Here is a 21,147-nt window from a genome sequence, read left to right as displayed (position 1 = left end):
GTCTCAAAGTTTTGTTGCCTACGTTTATTACACATTTTGATAAAATCGGCACTATTAAATTAAAACTTGTTCTGAAAGCTTATCCTCACAAGGGTTGCAGAGGGGACTGGAGCCTATCCCAGCTAATTACGGGTATTATATGAATACAATGTGGTAAAGGTAAGTCAACCAAAGTCTTCACAAACAGCTATTCATTGGCCCTCATTGGGAAGTGCACAAATGAAGTGTTGGTGAGTGGGCCGTTTTGCTTTTTTCTCGGTCCTTAGGTTTGGGCCTGTTGGTGACATGGCTGTCTGACCCTGACAACCTCAACCAGCTGGTGGTGAGCCAGCTAGACAGTGTCTCTGCCAAAAGTTCAACGGAGGAGCTGAACGCCTCTGACCCGGAACGAGCATCTCTGGGTTCGCATGAGGGCGAGAGCGCCGAAGTGTAAGTTGCCTGTTTCACTACGTGGCAAATGATTGCCTCATTATCGTCAGTCAGCGCATGCAATTTGCACTCACTGGTTGGTCTTATGTTTTGTAGGAACTTTGAGGGGGAAGAAGTTTCCACCAGCAGGAAAATTAAGAGCAAATGCAAAGGTCTGTTGTTGGGTTATTTGTACTGCCAATTTTGAATAATCAAACCAGTCTAAACGCTTTGTCAACACTGATGTTTCCTATGTCACGCTTTTGTAATTACAAGTTATTACAGCTGGACCATCTGGACCCCCCAAAAAGAGATCCTGATAATTTATTTTATATTATATTTATTTATATTAGCGTAGCGGCCTGGTGGCGCGAGTGGTTAGCGTGTCGGCCTCATAGCTCTGGGGTCCTGGGTTCAAATCCAAGTCGGTCCACCTGTGTGGGGTTCGCATATTCTCCCCAGACCTGCATGGGTTTCCTCTCACATTCCAAAGAGGTAGGCTGATTGGACACTCTAAATTGCCCCTAGGTATGAGTGTGGGCATGAATGGTTGTTTGTCTCCATGTGCCTTGCGATCGGCTGGCTACCAATGCAGGGTGTCCCCTGCTCTGGCCCGGCCGGAGTCAGCTGGGATAGGCTCCAGCACCCCCGGCGACCCTAATGAGGAAAAAGCGGTTTAGAAAATGAAATCAGAGATGAGATGAGAAACTTAAGTCCCCTAGCTTAATGCTAACATACTGATATCATGCTAACTGAAATTAGCACTTATTCTTACTATTGGATTGGATTGGATAACTTTATTCATCCCGTATTCGGGAAATTTCATTGGGACAGTAGCAGAGGGTGATTAGACAGAACAACAAAGCAAAAGCACAAAGTACAAAGCAAATCAAAGTAAATGGGATCATTAAGAATCACCAAATCAGAACATTAAGACAGAAAAGCAGCAAAAACACAAAACGAGAAAGATAAGCAACATATCCTAAATTACTAACAAAATGTGTAGTAAGGCGGAAGGACACAAAACCACGTGGAATACATTTTTCGTGCAGAACAGACAGCTAAACACTTGTTTTTTGTTTTTTTTAGCTGACATTTCTTCTTGCGCATCACTGCTGGGGTTAATTCCATTTTATTGCAACAGTTTTAAAAACCTAAAACATATCCTTTTTTTATAACTCAGGGGCGCCAACATCATCTCCGATAACCATATTCCATATTTTCTCACATATAAGCCGCCTCCATGTATAAGCTGCACCCTTAACATTGCCTTAAAACCGTTGAATTTTACAATTTTTTGCATATAAGCCGCCACCTGATTCACAATTTTCACCTCCATATTCATGGTTTTAATAGGGAGTACAAATGTGTTACCTTGAAGGGAAAATCTTAAGAAAAATTATCGCACATGTTATTTCTGAGATACTGGTATGAATCCAAAGTATCATCTGCTGGATTGCAGATTCCGAATGGACGAATTCAAAAAGGAATTCATCATCAGAGCGGGGAGATGGGAAAGCAATGTATTAATTCACAAGCGGATTTTCAGAAAAATGATATAGCCACAAAAAGCAAATATGGATACATACAGAAAAACTGTTTTATACTAATTCATCTAGTAATGGTTGTTTTCCTACTGCAAAACAGAAAATAACCAACAAAGAGTCAATGATAATTTGCCGACATCTACTGGTGAAAAATATTATAGCAACGCTGGAAGTCTTGTGCGCATATAAGCCGTACCTTTGATCATCATTTTATTTAGTTACAAATACGGTAGTAGCATCTTAAAATACTTATTACTTATGTATTTATTTCTCCAAATTCCATTTTCCCTAGTAAATATTTTTGTTTTTCTTCCTAAATATACCATTAAGAATTTTGATACTAATCCCTTTTCTGTACACGGTCATGTATGTTTACTGTTTGGGAAGAACATACGTAAAAAGCGGCACATATAAGATATTGCTCCAACAAGAGGGCGCAGTAACACAAATTCATGATTAAATCTGCAATAAAGAAAGAAAAACTCAAATCAATTCATTAAAGCAGTTCTAACCCAGTCCAACCCAGTTCAAACCTAATTTGTCTAAAGTCATGAGATAATTTTTTCCAATTGGGTCACAGTGACTCGGTCCAGAATCTCAACATCTCCAAGTCGTCTCATTTGTCTTCTGAAGCAAGTATAAACACATTTGAGTGAACTTTAGCCATAAATCAATGGAGCTTTCACACTTGGATGAGAATTGATGGGCAAGTCAAGGCAAGGTTGAAAATTTCCCACTGCTTCGACCTTGAAGGAAAAAAAAAGCCTGTTCCCTTAATGTTGTTTTGAAACAGGAAGATGGCGGCGACATCAGGAAAAGCAGATGGCATCATTATCATTGTTATTAGTATTGTCACCGCTGGACTGCTTGCGTCTGTACCAGCGGGCCTTCCACACGTAATGGGTTTTTACCCATGTTTGTCCAAGAAGTTATTGTCAACATATTTATTCGCTGCCGTTTGCCGTTCGCTGAGTGAGTTAAAGCAAATAATGAGACCCCAGTAATGAGTCTCGCGCATATTTATGAAACAGTAGTCGGAGTTTACATAATGTGGACAAACAAGCACCCTAATAAGATTCGCTTGTAAACAAACATTGGATTATTTAGCAGATGAATTTGGAAGACAGATTTATGGCTGCTGCTTCTATTAAAGGTTAATGAATTCATGATGTTTAGTCTTGATAATATAAGTGCCTGAGCTGTTTTTAGTTTTCTAATGAGTTCTCCAATCTGTCAGGCAGCAAGTTGAAGGCGGGTTGGTCCAAATTTATGGACAAGATGAAGACCAAGAGAGCCAAGAAGAAGAAAATGAAAAAGCTAGAGCAGGAGCTGGTGATGAAAATCATGGCCAACAAGGGAGACGTGTCCAATGAGGATGAGGCCACCAGCAGGGAGGGCTCTGTGAAAAGCCAGCATGACTCGGACCAGGTGAGCGCACGCATGATTCGGGCTGCTGTTGATGGCCATATACGTGGAAACAGGAATGTTGTGGTAGTTAGTAGAAAGTCAGTTGTTTTTAATGTTTATATTAGTATGGCGTTATATCATGATTCATTTAAAGAGTATTGGGGGAAAAAATCAAGACTCAGACAGACCCATAGCCGTCAAAATTGTATTACAAAATAAATTATTAAAGGTTGTGTATCAGCTTTCTTAAAAACCGATGACTTAACAGGAGTACAGGATCTTGCAGAGGGCCCATGACTCAATCGAAAAGCGTGCGTAGACAAATACTCGTTGTGTTCATCATGCAACATTTTCAAATACGAAATTGAAAGTGTGTTAGCGGAGGAAGTAATGATGAGTAGTCAATGCCGATCACATAATTGGATCGAACACATTTAAATGACGATGGAAAGAAATGATGATAAGAAATTTGCTTTTGGTTTTGTGTTCCAGTATAAATAAGTTTTGTCATTTTTGTGCACTGAGATTTTTTTCATGCAGAGTACACTGTTTGTAAACACGGACACAGGCCACAATTGAGTGAGTGATTGTTGATTTGTGTCCAAACCCCATTAGGACGACAGCGATCTGGAGAACTACCTGACAAGCGTCCAAGAAGACATGATGGAATTCAAGCTGTCTTATGAAATGTGGCGCGTCGGTCGCTGGGCTGTCAGCATCCCTCATGTGAGTTCTAAATATTACGACGTCTTGGTTGTCAGCAGAGGTTCCGTGAAAGCTTGTCCTTGGAAGCCCACCCTGAGTAATTGTGAGTTGCTGTTTTTTTTCCCTCCATTTTGCAGGCTGAGTGGGAAAATGAGGGACTCATCTTCACTGTTCACCTGGAGGAGCGGGACAGCCCGGAAAACCTTCAGTGGGACATCAAGAAGAAATACGTAGAAATCATCTATTTTCGAAACAGGTGGCAGGTAAATGGGAAGTAAGAATGAATTGCTAACTAATTGATGAGAAAATGAGTCAAGTATTTTGAGTCGATGAATAGAGATATTAGGATTTTGTGCAGATACTGTTGAAATTTGTTCAATTTCACTTTTTTTAGCCTCCTAAAGGAAATATTCTTGTTTATTTTTGGGGGAAAAAAGATCATCAAAATGTGACATTATTAAAAAATCATTATTTGAATTCACTCACAGAGTTGCATTATATTTTTATTAACAATTTTTCTCAGCGCATATGCTTTACTTTCAATGTACAATTTAGCTAAAATATTAAGCCCAGTGAAATAGAGCACTAAATAAACTGAGCCGATGAATTGGCTCATAACAAAAAATGTCTGGGATTTGTCCACTTTTACAATAATCCTTTGAGGCAAACCATCATAGGAAATCATTTGAAAAAGGAGAAGCAATATCTCACTCGGAGTAAGACTGATATTGGTTTGCACAAATTGAAATTGATCACATCTCTTTTAATATCTCCATGATTTTAAACCAGGACTCCACCAGCTTGCCTACCATCTTGGAGGTCAATGAACTAGAGGTCAGTGACAAAGCAAAAGAAGAAGCCAAAGTGTCTGTGGAGCACTTCCTACAGGTGAACCCAAAAAAAGCATGTCCACAACAAGAAAAGAAAAAAAATACACGTCACTCACTCTTTTTTTGTCTCGCCAGGAATTAATATCAGACACTCTGATTGGACACACGCAGCCAGTGTTCCAGTTCCTCTGCCCACTGGACAAGCTGCTAAATGAAGAGCAGCATTATGGAGGAGTATGGGGCCTGCTCAGTGGTTTGGCTTACTTCCTCACTCCTGGACAAGAGGATGAAGAGGTAACACTTAAATTCTACACTAGGGAGTGTTCTTGACAACTATTAAGGACCAACACTGCCAAAATTGAAAAATATAGTCATACCTCTAATTACACAATTAATTGGTTCCAGAACTTTTTTCTTAAGTTGAACATTTTGTAAGTAGAGCAATACAGTGGTACCTCGAGATACGAGCTTAATCCGTTCCGGAACTGAGCTCGTATGACGAGATTCTCGTAACTCGAGCGGACGTTTTCTATTGAAATGAATGGAAAACAAATTAATTCGTTCCAGCCCTCTGAAAAAACACCAAAAACAGGATATTGGATTGGAATTTTTTTTTATTTCTTCTAATTCGCCATCTATTAACAAAGTAACACATAACTAGTGGTTTAATAGTAATAAAATGTGTTTAATCTAACTAAAATTGGGCAGATTTCGCCGACGGGAGACAGAGACGTTTGGGGGCGTGGGCGAGGGGTTCCTTTTTTTTCCACGACAACGCACTCGTAAACGGAACAAACAAATTTGAATTAACTTGGATTAATATATACAGACACTCAAAACATACGTTTAATGTAACTTTACATAAAACTGAATTCTAATTTTGTTGTAATCTTTTGTTACCTTCGTTTTTCGGGTTGGCGGTTTGCCACGCCTCCGCCCTCACGTTCGCTATCGATGGACTGTTTACTGTTGTATTGCCTTCAAAATATTCCCAAAATGATGCACACAAATGTCCTCACAATAGGATAACGCACGACCACTTGCCAACGAGAAATAGTCTTTAAGGAACGATCGCGGGACCTTTCCTAAGAAAGAATAACAGGAAATGACATAGCTGAGCTTCCCACGTAGTGATTGTGGGTAATGAAGTTTTATTCTGAGAAAGGTTGCCATTGCCTATGGGTAATGTGTGCAGGAGTATACTTCATTACCCAGAAAGCCCTCTTTTTGCATGCGCGTTCTGCGTTTCCTGGTCCTATGAGAAACTCGTCTGAATTAATTAGTTCCGTGCTCGTAAACGGAACAAACAAATTTGAATTAACTTGGATTAATATATACAGACACTCAAAACATACGTTTAATGTAACTTTACACAAAACTGAATTCTAATTTTGTTGTAATCTTTTGTTACCTTCGTTTTTCGGGTTGGCGGTTTGCCACGCCTCCGCCCTCACGTTCGCTATCGATGGACTGTTTACTGTTGTATTGCCTTCAAAATATTCCCAAAATGATGCACACAAATGTCCTCACAATAGGATAACGCACGACCACTTGCCAACGAGAAATAGTCTTTAAGGAACGATCGCGGGACCTTTCCTAAGAAAGAATAACAGGAAATGACATAGCTGAGCTTCCCACGTAGTGATTGTGGGTAATGAAGTTTTATTCTGAGAAAGGTTGCCATTGCCTATGGGTAATGTGTGCAGGAGTATACTTCATTACCCAGAAAGCCCTCTTTTTGCATGCGCGTTCTGCGTTTCCTGGTCCTATGAGAAACTCGTCTGAATTAATTAGTTCCGTGCTCGTAAATATTGTTATACACGAAAGATATGCAAAAAAGACCTGGCTTGGTCGCATCACGAAATTTTGACCGCATAACGGGCGAATTATTCGATCGAAATTTCCCCCGTAAGACGAGCATTTTGTATGACGAGCGGTCGTATGACGAGGTACCACTGTACTTCAAATGTAAATTCTGTAATTCGTTCCACAATCCTCACACAACTACCAACTAAACCCTTTAAAATTGGTCAAAATGTCACAATTCTGTAAGAAATATGTGAGAAACACACACAAATGAGAGAAAATGGTCATAAAATTATTTATTAATGTCTTAAAATGAATAACAAGTAAATACAAAATCTACCCGTGTTGAAACGCAGGGGAACAAGAGGAAGCTAAGGGTAGGCAACATAGAGAGACGGCACGAACACATAAATGATAATAAACACAGCATTAAGAATTCAAACAACAACATTAACCAACAACAAACAATAACGTTTTATTATTTCTTTAGAATGTTATTTTATTAGTCGCTACAGGCTCTTACCTGCTTAGATTTAACTTCCCCTTCTGCAGTGCTGGTTGACGGATATTTTGGGAAAAAAATAAAACATCCAAAGACGATTGCCTTTGATGACTTTTAATAATGTTTCTATAGTGCAACATACAAACTTCTCGTTATATTGCTCCTGGATTGCCGAGTGTTGCATTAACTCTAGTTCCTTCAGCTCCTCATTAAGAGTTCAATTTTATGCTCCTCAACCAACTCGTCATTGTCCTCCTCCCTGACCACTTCTTTTCATTCATGCTGGTAATTTTCTTGGGAGGCATGATGATAAAAACAGAAGCAGCTGCTTTATCCACACTTGGAAAAACTCAACAAAAAACACTATGGCGAGCCAGCTCAGTCATGGGTACACCACTCATGTTTTTCGATTACTCCGTGCTTAATATCGATTGTCATCTTGCGCTTTTTCTTCTCACTACCCTTCATTATACCGGCTTGCTTTGGACCCATTGTTTTTCCCTTAATTGATGAACCTGATTGACGCAAAAACACGTAAAAAATGCAACCTGTACGCCCAGTTCTTGTAGATATCTTTACGCCAGGGAGATGCGGTGAGAAAGACTGTGCGCTGTTATCATAAGCAGCCTGTCACGTACTTGGCCACGTATGCTCATATCTCAAATTTCAAAAGCCTTTATTGTCATTATACACAGCTGCGTATAACGAAATTGGTGGTGCTACTCCACAAAGTGCGTTTTCCCAGTAAAAACATAAGTAATATCAAAATATAAAAAGTCACGTCCGGTCAAGGTAGATTCTAAAATATTGCACAATCTAAGATATTGCACATTGTTATTGCACAGAAGGGATTGTGTGTTGTGCTAATGCAAGTTCAGAGCCCTGATGGCTCTGGGGAAAAAACTGTCCCTAAGTCTATTTGTCCGTGTTTTGTGAGACCTGTAGCGTCTGCCAGATGGCAGCAGCTGGAACAGTTTGTGACTAGGGTGGTATGGGTCCCTACCAATGTTTTCTGGCTCTGCTGAGGTAGCGAGGGCTGGCAATGTCATCCAGTGAGGGCAGAGGGCAGCCGATGATCTTCTGGGCTGTGTTGATCACTCTCTGCATGGCTTTTCTGTCTCCTGCCGTGCTTCCAGCGTACCACACTGTAATGCAGAATGCCAGGATGCTCTCCACAGTGGCTCTATAGAAGGTTACCAGAAGCTTAGTTTTCTTCTTCACCACTGCCGTGCTGTTGGTAGACCAGGAGAGCTTGTCCGTGACGTGGACCCCAGGAATTTGAAGAACTGAACCCTGTCTACGCATACTCCATTTATGAGGAGTGGGGCCAGATCTGTGTTGCGTTTGCGAAAGTCCAGGATTATTTCTTTAGTTTTTGTGGTGTTTAGTGTGAGATTGTTCACAAAACACCACGAAGACAGTTTGTTGACCTCATCTCTGTAGGTAGACTCATCCCCCCCTGAGATGAGTCCGACCACAGTGGTTTCATCGGCAAATTTGATGATGGAGTTAGAGTGGTGGGTCGGTGTACAGTCGTATGTGTACAGGGAATACAGAAGAGGACTCAGTACACAACCTTGAGGGGAGCCAGTGCTCAGTGTAATGGAGGTAGAGTGGTGGGGACCAAGTCTAACAGTTTGTGGACGGTTGGTTAAGAACTTCTTAATCCAGCAGCAGATGGAAGAGGATAGTCCAAGGTGGGAGAGTTTGTCAGCCAGAATGTCCGGTATTACAGTGTTGAAGGCTGAGCTATAGTCAATTTGTCTCATATCTCGAGGCAAATATTTGCTTGGAATTTTCCTCGTATCTCAAATTTCTCGTATGTTGGGGTATTACTGTCAAGGTGTTACTGTAAAAAAAGTTGGATGAACTTAACCCATTTTAACTCAAGATAACAAGTTTTAGATTTATGCAATGTTTTTAGAACATTGACATAAAATGGGGAAACACCTTGATATCAAATAAGAAAATATTACAGGCTGTCTTCAAATGAGGACAGTGGGTTAATGACATTTTCAATAAGGCTGCCCCTTGTGCAGAGGTGTTAACGAGGCATTTAAAAAAAAGGAAAGAAAATGCCAGCAAGCATTCTTTTAGTGCAGGTGTCGGGAACCTTTTTGAAGGAGAGAGCCATAAACAATTCTTATTTTCAAACATTATTCCTTGAGAGCCAGAGTAAAAATACATGAAAACCTGTGCGTTTTCGAGTCATTTTACCACTTTTAAATTAAAAAAAGACTCTGAATTCTCCCAACAAGATTGTTATGCTTTTGCTAATCAATGAGTTTCAATGAGAGTATGCATGCTAGAGAGTCTAATGAAAAATTAATGATGATTTCAAGGTGCAAGAGGTAGTGTCCGCGCTTCAGAGCCGATGTGATGCTCCTATTGTTGCATTTGGGACCCAGCTCTCTCATCAGCCGATTCCATATTTTACACAAGTTAGCGGAGAGTCATATGCACCCATCAAAAGAGCCAAATATGGCTCCCGAGCCATTGGTTCCCTACCCCTTTTAGTGGATCGGCTCTGTGTTGTCCTGCGTCTCATAATCGCTCATTTGGCCATGTTATTGTCTTTTTGCGTTCAAGCACCGCGTTGGCCTCTATTGCTAGCTATGCTAAAATCACGTTTGCTTATCATCCATTTTTCTCCTTAGCGTTGGTCTGGAAGTAGTGTTCATGTTGCAACAGCGCCCCCGTTCTCTGTGGTGGTCGGGTGGTCTAATCACATCTTAAAATTATCACATTTTTATTGTAAGTTTTTATTATTATTGTTGATAATGATTTCACTGCCACTTTTCCAGATTTTCCCACATCCACCCGACTCAGGAGGTCCTCCAGATCTGAGTCGCTGCACAGAAACCTATTAAATGTGGATGTCGGTCTAGCCTTTACATAGACACGTTTTCTTGATGTTTTCCAAGTTTCGGGGCGCTTGAAATGTGGCTTTTAAACCGGGTTTTTGACGAAATTAGTGCAGCCTGATGGATTAAAAATCCTCACATTTTGTCTTTAACAAAGTGATGCATTTGTTTCCCAGAACACAACGCCGCCGACGGAATCCTCAAAAGAAATCATCTTAACATCTCAAGAATCGTTGGGGAACTCCTTCGGTGGCTCCACCAATACGAGCATCGCACTCGGTGGCGTTTTGCTTCCCACCATTGTCATCTCCTCCTATGACGAGCCTGAGCAGGGCAAAACAGAAACTGAGCGCTACCCATCTTTGAGCTCTCTTAGTGGAAGTCGGGAAAAATTGGAGGATTCCGACAATCCTTTGACGCACTTTAAGATGATCTTTAAGGGATTAAGTCGTTCCAGATCCCAGGAGTCGCTGGCCTCCACAAAGAACAACAGCGACGACGAATTGGAGGACATGCCAGAGGACGCCGCCAATGGACCGTCGTGGTTGCATTTCGCTGCCAGGTCAGTTAATGCTAATTCTAATGCTATACAGCCCACATCATATGTTGCTATAACAAAGGGGTGTTCATACTGCAGCCCACCACGCGGTTTTATTGGTCTGTAGCAAAATTTAAATATGGAATATGGACTACAAAAGAAGCTTATAAATGAAGTCAACATTCTGTTGCCTGTCTCAGCCTTAACACTAGATGGAAGTAGTCACTTAAACAGTGCCTCTCTATCATTGTAGGAAACAGTAGAATTTCAGTATTTTGTTTTACATAAATTAATGTATAAAAAATAATACCGTAATTACTCGAATATAACACGCATATTTTTGCTATATAATTAATTCCAATAGTTGGGGGTGCGTGTTATAATCAATAACTAATTTTTTTTTATTTTTTTTTTATTTTATTTTATTTTTATTTTTTTGGAGCTTGTTACATGGCCCTTAGCCTGGTGCTTTTTCTTGCCAAATAAATTGAATTGAAATTGAATTGAATAAAATAAATTACAAATTTTCGATCGAAAAAAGCATTGTCAAACTCACTTTGACGCACGGATTTTACGTCATCTCGTAGAGCCGACGCACGGATTTTACGTCATCTCGTGAAGCCGACGCACGGATTTTACGTCATCTCGTAAAGCCGAGACCACCACTGCCCCCCTCTAGCCTCGTACCCGTCTCAGTTCACCCTCTCTCAGTTCAGTGTTATAATCAATAACTAAAATAAATTACAAATTTTCGATCGAAAAAAGCATTGTCAAACTCACTTTGACGCACGGATTTTACGTCATCTCGTAAAGCCAATCGGATGATGTGTTGTGGGAGGAAGAGGAAGTGGATGAAGGAAGCGTGGACGTTGATAGGATTCTCAACGAAGAGATGTATGAGAGGACAGACAAAGTGAGAGAGGAACTCTTCATTTGAAGGATTCTAATGAATAAATTTGTTTGAACAAAACAATCGTGAAACGAAGAAAAAAAGGTAAGATTTCTGATTTTCGTCAGCGGGAAATTTTAGGTGCGCACTATATTCGAGTACTGCGTTTTTCCAGATTTTTTTGGCCCAAAATTACCTGGGTGTTATTTTCGAGTGCGCGTTATATTCGAGTAATTACGGTAATCTAATGGGAGACTTTCTCTTTGTTCTGCAAACTTTGTTTCAGTAGTGTAAATAAATACACATGTATCAAAATGCTGTGAAGCATATACAATTTTAATTACGATTAATCACATGAGCTCCTTAGATAACGCCTATCCATCCATCCATTTATTTTATGTTTTAAATGCAAATATGGTTATTGTCAAAATCAATGCTGAAATTCGCAAGCAGAAGACAAGGGATAAAAAAACGGCGTAAGTCAGGCCACCGCTTCTCTTCAGCGCTGAATTAGGGGGCACTCGGCGCTAAAGAAGCAGCGATATTTCACCGTAGAAGAATTACCGAGAAGCATATTTTTAAATAATAATAATACTGTGGTACATCGACATTCGAGAACCCCGACATGCAAGAGTATTTATCTTGAGATACGAGTAAAATGTTGAGCAAATATTTATCTTGAGATACGAGTAAAATTTTGAGCAAATATTTATCTTGAGATACGAGTAAAATTTTGAGCAAATATTTATCTTGAGATACGAGTAAAATTTTGAGCAAATATTTATCTTGAGATACGAGTAAAATTTTGAGCAAATATTTATCTTGAGATACGAGTAAAATGTTGAGCAAATATTTATCTTGAGATACGAGTAAAATGTTGAGCAAATATTTATCTTGAGATACGAGTAAAATGTTGAGCAAATATTTATCTTGAGATACGAGTAAAATGTTGAGCAAATATTTATCTTGAGATACGAGTAAAATGTTGAGCAAATATTTATCTTGAGATACAAGTAACATGTTGAGCAAATATTTATCTTGAGATACGAGTAAAATGTTGAGCAAATATTTATCTTGAGATACGAGTAAAATGTTGAGCAAATATTTATCTTGAGATACGAGTAACATTTTGAGCAAATATTTATCTTGAGATACGAGTAACATTTTGAGCAAATATTTATCTTGAGATACGAGTAACATTTTGAGCAAATATTTATCTTGAGATACGAGTAACATTTTGAGCAAATATTTATCTTGAGATACGAGTAACATTTTGAGCAAATATTTATCTTGAGATATGAAACAAATTTTGAGCAAATATTTATCTTGAGATACGAGACACATTTTCATATACGAGCAGACAGTGGATGAGAGAGGCTGCTCATAAGAACATCATGGGCACTGTCTCTCTCCCCGCAACTCCCTCGTATAATGTCTCTCTGGTCGCAACTCCCTCTTGTAATGTCTCTGCGAGCACTGGGCGGAGCGTTGCATTTTTTCAGTGTTTTTTTCCCGTTAGTCAGTGCGAATGGCGTATATAGCACTTCTCGTTGGCAAGTGGTCGTGCATTATCCTATTGTGAGGACATTTGTGTGCATCATTTTAGAAATATTTTGAAAGGAATACAAAAGCAAACATCTAGGTTGCATCTGAAAGTCAGGGTGGAGGCGGGGCAAATAGAGCCAACCCGGCCGGGAGAAGAAAGGTATCAAAATTTATAACAAAATTAGAATTAAGTTTAGTGTAAGGATCAAACTTATTCTTGAGTGTTTCTGCTTCGTAATCCAAGTTCATTTAAATTTGTTTATGTTGTGAGCGCGTTGCCATGCAAAAAGTCCCCCCTCTCTCTCCCCTCCGCAAAATCCGTCTAATTTTAATAATATTAAGCACATTTTAGTAGTATTAAACCACTAGTTATTTGTTACTTTGTTATTAGATGGTGAATTAGAACAAATAAAAATGTTTTTTCAATCCAATATCCTGTTTTTGGTGTTTTTTCAGAGGGTTGGAAGAATTAATTTGTTTTTAGTTCATTTCTATGGGAAACGTTCATTTGAGTTACGACAAAATCGACATATACAAGCTCGGTCATGGAACGCATTAAGCTCGTATCTCGAGGTACCACTAGAAATAATATTTTTAAAAACCTGATCTTTTTATATGAAATTCCTATCCTCGGTGGCCTGTTGCCACGAGAGGTTAGCGCGTCGGCCTCACAGCTCTAGGTTCCTGGCTCAAGTCCAGGTCGGTCCGTCTGTGTGGAGTTTGCATGTTCTCTCTGCGTGGGTTTCCCCCGGGTATTCCGGTTTTCTCCCACATTCCAAAAACATGCATGGTAGGCTGATTAGACAATCTAAATTGCCCCTAGGTATGCGTGTGAGTCCGGAAAGTTGTCCGTCTGCTTGTGCCCTGCGACTGTCAGTGACAATCAGCACTCTGCTATACTGAATTAATTTGCTAATACTCATTTTAAAAAATGTGACATAAAAACTTGAAAATAATATTTGACTTCCATAAATTGTTCTTATTAAAAAAATGCCAAAATTGATTAAACCCTTTGACAAAAATTTGAACTATCAGGATATATTTTGACTTGCAATTAATCCCACCCAAAAAAATGAAAGAAAAAAATGTAATGGAAAGAAATTTGAATTTCAGAAATGTATAATTGAGACAATCTGACTTGAAAACAATTGGAATACTTAAAAATAAGGTGACGGGTGGTTAACGTGTCAGCCTCATGGTCCTGACACCGAGGGTTTGATCCCAGTTTTGGACCTTCCTGTTTGGAGTTTGCATGTTCTCCATGGGCTTATGCCCTGCGATTGGCTGGTGCCCATAGTTGGCTGGGATAGGATCCAGCACCCCTGACACCTTTGTGAAGATAAGCGACCTGGAAAAATGAATCCATTAAAAAATAAATTGCTCTCCAATAAGTGGCCACTAGAATGACTCTGACCTTAATAATCTGAATTATTAGGAAATATTTTTACCTCCAATTGATGACACTTCGACTTCAAATATTTAAAAAATCTGTAATATTAATTTTTTTAAATCCTGTAATCATTGTAGCCAAAATAATTGTGACATAAAATAAATAAATATTAGGAAATGTTTTGACCTCCATTTGATTTTGGTTATAAAAAATTATTTGACTTTGATCAAATTGTATTATTTGTAAAATAAAATGAGCTCCAATTCATAACACCTCAAAAAAAAAGTTTCGCTGACTAATCTTTGAAATATCAGCAAACATCTTCACCTACAATCGGTGTAGAATTTTGTGAATAGATTTTAATTTTGGAAAATAAAATGCCCTCTAATCACTGATGGTAGAAAAAAAGGAAACATTTTCCCTCCGTTTCATGAGACAAAAACATCCATTTCAAAATATTGTAGAAATTTGTGACAGAATTTACTGGCTTTGAAAAAATGTAAATTAAAAAATCCTTTGCCCTCCTTTGTCAAAGGGCCAAGAAGGACAAGGTGAGCCCCCGCTTGTCTTGCGGGAGCGGCAAATCCAAAGTGGGTGAGGCGCCATGCCTCAGGAGTCAAGGCACGTGGGAGCAGCTGGAAGCCACCAAAGCCATATTTGATCTCCTCAAGGAAATATCAGGTAGCTCAATTCACTCTGTCGAACCATGGATTGTTTCAAGTACACCAAAAGTGGAAGTTTTTGAATGAAAAGGATCATTTGGTCAACTTGCTAACACATTTTTTTAATTAAAAAAAATTAAGTACATAAGAAATAAAATAGGGTAAGTTTAGTGTAATTTTATGTACCGTATTTTCTCGCATATATGCTGTATTTGGTGCTAAAAAAATGATGAGTGAATCAAAGGTACGGCTTATATGTGCACAAATTAGATTTTACATGCACGAAACTGCAAGGTGACAAAGGCGAAACGCCATAACGCAAGACAATGCGGCCTATACAGTCATTTATTTCAAAAACAGAGAAAAGATAAACTGATAAAACGCTAAACAAAATTTATTTTGACGTCTATGAAGTAAATAAAAGAAAGAAAAAAAACCTATCTTGCATAAAACGTGAAAAAAACCCTTAATTGTGCCTGCCATCACTTGCTTGGGGCGCCACCTTACCGTAGTTAAACATGCTTTGACTGGCCAGACGCGATTAGCCTTGATACATGTGTTTGTGGTGTTCACCATGTCAACACATCCCAATAGTCGTTAAGGCTGACCGAAGGTCTTGCGGTCGATCATTAAAATATCAGCCTTGATACCTCTTGCTATTATTGCACCCAGAGACTTGGTGAAAACTAGACCACTACGGACACACTTCATGGTTGTACTGCTCACATGACTTCCTTTTTGAATTCGTCCATGTGCAGGCAACACCTTTCGGAATGTGCAATCCAGCAGACGATACTTTGGATCATACAGTATCTCAGAAATACCATGTGCGATAATTTTTCTTAAGATTTTCCCTTCAAAGTAACACATTTGTACTCCCAATTAAAACTATGAATATGAAGGTGAAAATTGTGAATCAGGAAGCGTCTTATACGAAAGAAATTGTAAAATTCAACGATTTTAAGGCAATTTTATGGGTACGGCTTATGCGCAAAGGTGCCTAATATGCGAGAAAATATGGTATATAAAAATCGGTTTTGTATCATGTTCGGTAAAAAATTAATACGATTTTTTTATTTTCATCTGTCAAATTTAAAGTATATTTATTAGAAATTTGAGAATATTTCTAATGATTTGTAGGTCAATACTCACTATAAGTGATTAATCAGCTATCAAAATAGTTCAGTTGCTAATTGATATTTGTGACAGATTTATTTTAGAGTTTTTTTAATTTTTTTATTTAATAAATAGTTGGCAGTCTTTGATGGCATTAGATGTTCAATCCATTTAGAATGTAATACAGGACTCCGTCATTCAAAATGTGTTGGGTTTCAAAAGCCGTCAGCGACAGCCGATGATATTTTGACTTTTTTTTATGAAGAAAAAAAGTAATTGTTGATTTACTTTAGTACCATATTTAGATCAACACTTAGTACTCTAAATGACTATACTGTATTTTCTCGCATATAAGCCGCACCCTTAAAATTGCCTTAAAATCGTTGAATTTTACTATTTCTCTTCAATAGCATAGCGATGCCCGTGTGTGGGTTACAGCCTACATTGCCACTTTCTTATCTTCTGTTTTTCCTCGATGGATAACAAAGCCCGCTTTTTAATTTCATTTGCATTAATAATTTTGAATGAAGGGGCCCGTGACGAAGAACAGCGGTCAAAAGAGAGTTGTTGTGGAGAGGCTCCAACGAACAACAATTTCAAAATAAAGTAACAGATATGGGAAATTGATTTACGTTTTTGGGGCTTTCGTAACTTGGATTTTGTTTTTGTATTTTGGGACGGTCATTTGCATAGCAAAGGTTTTTGTAACCTAAACATTTTGTACTGAGAGGCTTATGTAAGTAGAGATACAACTGTAGTTCATTTTATCATTTATTTGGTGTGGCATTGCAGAGTTTTTTCCTTTCAACAATTTATCAGTTGCCTTTGAGAACAGTAATCCTCCATTTGGAGTGCGAAGGCCCAATTCTCCCATTAAAATGTATTGGACATCTCTCGCCATGAACGGCAGCCGATAAGTTGAAAGGGCTAACCCTATCCACTAACGCTTTTGTCTTTCTAGGAAACTCAATCCTCATTAACATATTTGACGCCATTCTGAAACCCGTCATGCCCATTTTGAAAAAGTGAGTGGCTTTCTCCCGCCTCGTGTGCTCCTTCTGTTGACTTTGCGGCTCTGTGCAGGAAAGTCAACTCCTTCTTGAACAAGATGAACCCGAGTGAGGTGCAGATGGCGGCGTACATTCAAAACCTGTGCGACAAAGCGTGGGCGCAGAGTCCTGCGGGTGCCCCGACACGCCCGCTTCGCACGGACGATGACAAAAGCGAGACACGCGAGAGGGCACACCACCTCATCAGCTCTCGATGTAGATACCTCCGAAATCCATTGCATCCATTATTCTGTCCGTTGCTTTATTTTGGCTAGCTGCACAAAACAAATTTTACTATCTTTTTTTTAAATGAATAAAACGTGTTAATTAAAACCTCATGAATAGCAAAAATACACAGCTTATCCCCTCAATAATGCTTTAAAAGTTTACCACTTAATGTCTTATTTTACATTGAATTACAGTAATACCTTGAAATACGATCTTAATGCGTTTCAGGACCGAACTCGTATGTCGATTTACTTGTACAGCGGTACCTCGAGATACGAGCTTAATTCGTTCCGGGACTGAGCTCGTATGTTCTTGTAACTCAAATGAACTTTTCCCATTGAAATGAACTAAAAACAAATTAATAATAATAATCAGACATAGGCTTTGTCATCATCATTGACTCGACAAAAGCCTAATTGTCATCATACCCAGCTGCGTATGACGAAATTGGTGGTGCCACAAAGTGCGATTTCCCGGTAAAAGGCCCAAATAAGTAATAATTTCAGACTCATTGGCACTCTGCCGTGATGGATACATCGCATCTCCCCCGAGCGCAACCAAATCCTGGCGACTGCAGAAAAAGTTTGCCTCGCAGATGCCAGCAATAAAAACGGATCACTTACCTCTCACTGTCTCCTCACTTACCTTCAGTCAGCCAGCAGGAGGCAGATCACCGCCCAACGTCCTTCATGTTACCTGACCCCGAAGTTATTACACAGAAGGGATTGTGTGTCGTGCTTCCACAAGTTCAGAGTCCTGATGGCTGTGAGAAAAAACTGTCCTTAAGCCTATTTGTCCGTACTCTGTGAGACCTGTAGCGTCTGCCAGAGGGCAGCAGCTGGAACAGGTTGTGACCAGGGTGTTATGGGTCCCCGACAATGTTCCCGGCTCTGCTGAGGTAACGAGGGCTGGCAATGTCTTCCAGTGAGGGCAGAGAGCAGTTAATCACTCTCTGCATGGCCTTTTTGTCTGCTGCCGTGCTTCCAGTGTACCACACTGTAATGCAGTATGCCAGGATGCTCTCCACAGTGGCTCTATAGAAGGTTACCAGAAGCTTAGTGTCCAAGTTGTTCCTCCTGAGTACCCTGAGGAACTGGAGTCATTTCTGGGCCTTCTTCACCACTGTCGTGGTGTTTGTAGACCAGGAGAGCTTATCCGTGACGTTGACCCCCAGAAATTAATGGACTGGACCCTGTCTACACATACTCCATTTATAAGGAGTGGTGCCAGATCTGTGCTGCATTTGCGAAAATCCAGGATTATTTCTTTAGTTTTTGTGGTGTTTAGTGTGAGATTGTTCACCACGAAGACAGTTTGTTGACCTCATCTCTGTAAGCAGACTCATACCCCCTGAGATGAGTCCGACCACAGTGGTGTCGTCGGCAAATTTCATAATGGAGTTAGACTGGTGGGTCGGTGTACAGTCGTATGTGTACAGGGAGTACAGAAGAGGACTCAGTACACAGCCTTGAGGGGAGCGAGTGCTCAGCGTAATGGAGGAAGAGAGGTGGGGACCAAGTCTAACAATTTGTGGTCGGTTGGTTAAGAAGTTATTTATCCAGGAGCAGATGGAAGAGGATAGTCCAAGGTGGGATTACTTCCAACCCTCTGAAAAAACACCAAAAACAGGATATTTGCTTGGAAAAAATGTTTTATTTGTTCTAATTCGCCATCTATTAACAAACTAACACAAACACAAACAGTGGTTTAATATTACTAAAATGTGTTTAATAGTACTAAAATTATACAGATTTCGAAGGGGGAGAGAGAGACGGACAGAGAGAGGGGGGGTATTTTTTGCACGGCAACGCCCAAATTTAAATGAACTTGGATTACGAAGCAGACACACTCAAAAATAAGTTTCATCGAACCCAACACTAAACTTAATTCTAATTTAGTTTGACATTTTGATACCTTTCTTCTCCCGGGTTGACTCTTTTTGCCCCGCATCCACACTGACTTTCAGTCAATATCGAGGGTTATTTGAGTTTGTATTCCCTTAGAAATATTCCCCAAATCATGTTAAAATTTCAAATTTATATTGATAGATTATACTGAGTAGAAAGTGCAACATTAGTAATTGAAATAGATTGCATTCGAAATGTTTTTTTTTTAAACTGAATTTATCACACTTAACCATTAAATCACTTGTGTAAAATGTGAAGTTCATAATTTTAAATTTTTAAATTTTTTTATTTTTGGGAATTTTACACGGTAAATTTTTAATTTATCATGAAAAATATGAAATTCATCACATTAAAAATATATATATCTCTAAAAATAGAAATTAGCACAGTAAAACATCAAATGTATCATGTAAAACTGAAGTTTATCATGTAAAAAGGTCAAATTGATGACAGAATATGAACTTCATGTAAAATTTTACAATTTATTAGGTTAAAATATGGATTTTTTTTCATCACATTAAAATGTTTTCATTGTGAAATGTAATCTGCACTTCATGATAAAAAGTGGAATTTATTACTTTTAATAATTACATTTATCCTATTACAGTATGTTTACGTTAAACATAATTTGGCTTGTGAACATGTGGAATTAATCATAATACATTTTTCATCCAAGCATGCTGGCAACATTCTTCCATAACTAAAACTGTAACTGTTTTTTCATGTATCTGCAATTCATCATGGAGTATAATTTTCTTCTGATAGATTCACACTACCTGGTCCTTAAGAAGACGGATATGGAGAATGTTTTCAACCTCTTTCAGGATGCAGAGAAAAACAAAACACTGGTTTATGTAAGTAGCTAACCGTCTCGTCTCATGATTTCCGAACAAAATATAGATATTTTTTTCTCTTTTAGATGCTCCTGTCATTTCTCCTTAGGGAATTATTCCCCCACGAGCATTCGCTCACTCGGAGTGCGGCTGCCCTGCACAACGTCAGCAACCTCATCTGATCTGTGAAAGTCTTTTTAATGCTGCATTTTTCAAAAAAAGATATATATATTATCTGTCATTATTTATTAAACACCTTGAGATGCCTCAAACCTCTGACAATCAGCACTTTTGGGAGAAAAAATAAATTTTATTTTACCTCAAATTAACTCATTAGATGTCATTGACGACGACATATGTCCAATCCATTTTGATTGGGAGGGAATTGATGTCTATCATTATAAATGGCAGTAAATGAGTTAAATATGAATGTATGGATTTTAATTGACTAATTAAATCGGGATTATGACACGATGATTGTTCAACTCAGCATTTCTTCACTTACTTTATTTTGAATTTTTTGGTGCCACTTTTTCCACACGTCAGAGCCTTTTTTTGTGTGGCTATCCTGTTTGACCGGACTTATCACGCGGAGAGATTTCATAGCTTCAAATCCCGAATGCAGAAAACTTGTGTCGAATGTGAACTCTGTTAAAATGTGTAATTTATGTCAATATTGTTTTTAATAAAAGTCATACTTCTTTTAAGGTTTTCCTCATACAAGGAGTTTCGTTTTGAGTTCAGCGCAAAGGTCTTCTTTTTGAGCCACCCGTAATTGGATTAGATTGGATAACTTTATTCATCCCGTATTCGGGAAATTTCATTGTCACAGTAGCAAGAGGGTGAGGATGCAGAAATAGGTAAGGCATTTTAGACATAAATAGAAAGGTAATAAGCAAGTTAATCAATAAATACATGAAT

At 38.8% G+C, this 21,147-nt stretch overlaps 1 protein-coding gene across 3 annotated transcripts in view; it reads left to right on the top strand.

The window, feature by feature from the left end:
• The window catches only part of LOC144082867 (uncharacterized), a 37,680-nt gene extending 16,747 nt beyond the window's left edge, over positions 1-20,933 (top strand). For 2 of the 3 annotated variants that reach the window (XM_077610326.1, XM_077610324.1), the window contains 13 exons: positions 267-429; positions 526-581; positions 3,193-3,383; positions 3,978-4,088; positions 4,205-4,330; positions 4,857-4,955; positions 5,033-5,191; positions 10,246-10,631; positions 14,967-15,112; positions 17,171-17,234; positions 17,293-17,474; positions 20,159-20,247; positions 20,313-20,933. In XM_077610326.1, coding sequence (XP_077466452.1) covers positions 267-429; positions 526-581; positions 3,193-3,383; positions 3,978-4,088; positions 4,205-4,330; positions 4,857-4,955; positions 5,033-5,191; positions 10,246-10,631; positions 14,967-15,112; positions 17,171-17,234; positions 17,293-17,474; positions 20,159-20,247; positions 20,313-20,408 — 1,868 coding nt within the window. In that variant the 3' untranslated portion in view covers positions 20,409-20,933. The remainder of the gene's footprint in view (positions 1-266; positions 430-525; positions 582-3,192; positions 3,384-3,977; positions 4,089-4,204; positions 4,331-4,856; positions 4,956-5,032; positions 5,192-10,245; positions 10,632-14,966; positions 15,113-17,170; positions 17,235-17,292; positions 17,475-20,158; positions 20,248-20,312) is intronic. The other variant, XM_077610327.1, reaches the window with a different exon arrangement.
• The last annotated feature ends 214 nt before the right edge of the window (positions 20,934-21,147 follow it).

The sequence above is a fragment of the Stigmatopora argus genome, chromosome 9, assembly GCF_051989625.1.
Source record: "Stigmatopora argus isolate UIUO_Sarg chromosome 9, RoL_Sarg_1.0, whole genome shotgun sequence".
NCBI classification, from domain to species: Eukaryota; Metazoa; Chordata; class Actinopteri; order Syngnathiformes; family Syngnathidae; genus Stigmatopora; species Stigmatopora argus.
This window is presented reverse-complemented; position numbering and strand designations above follow the sequence as displayed.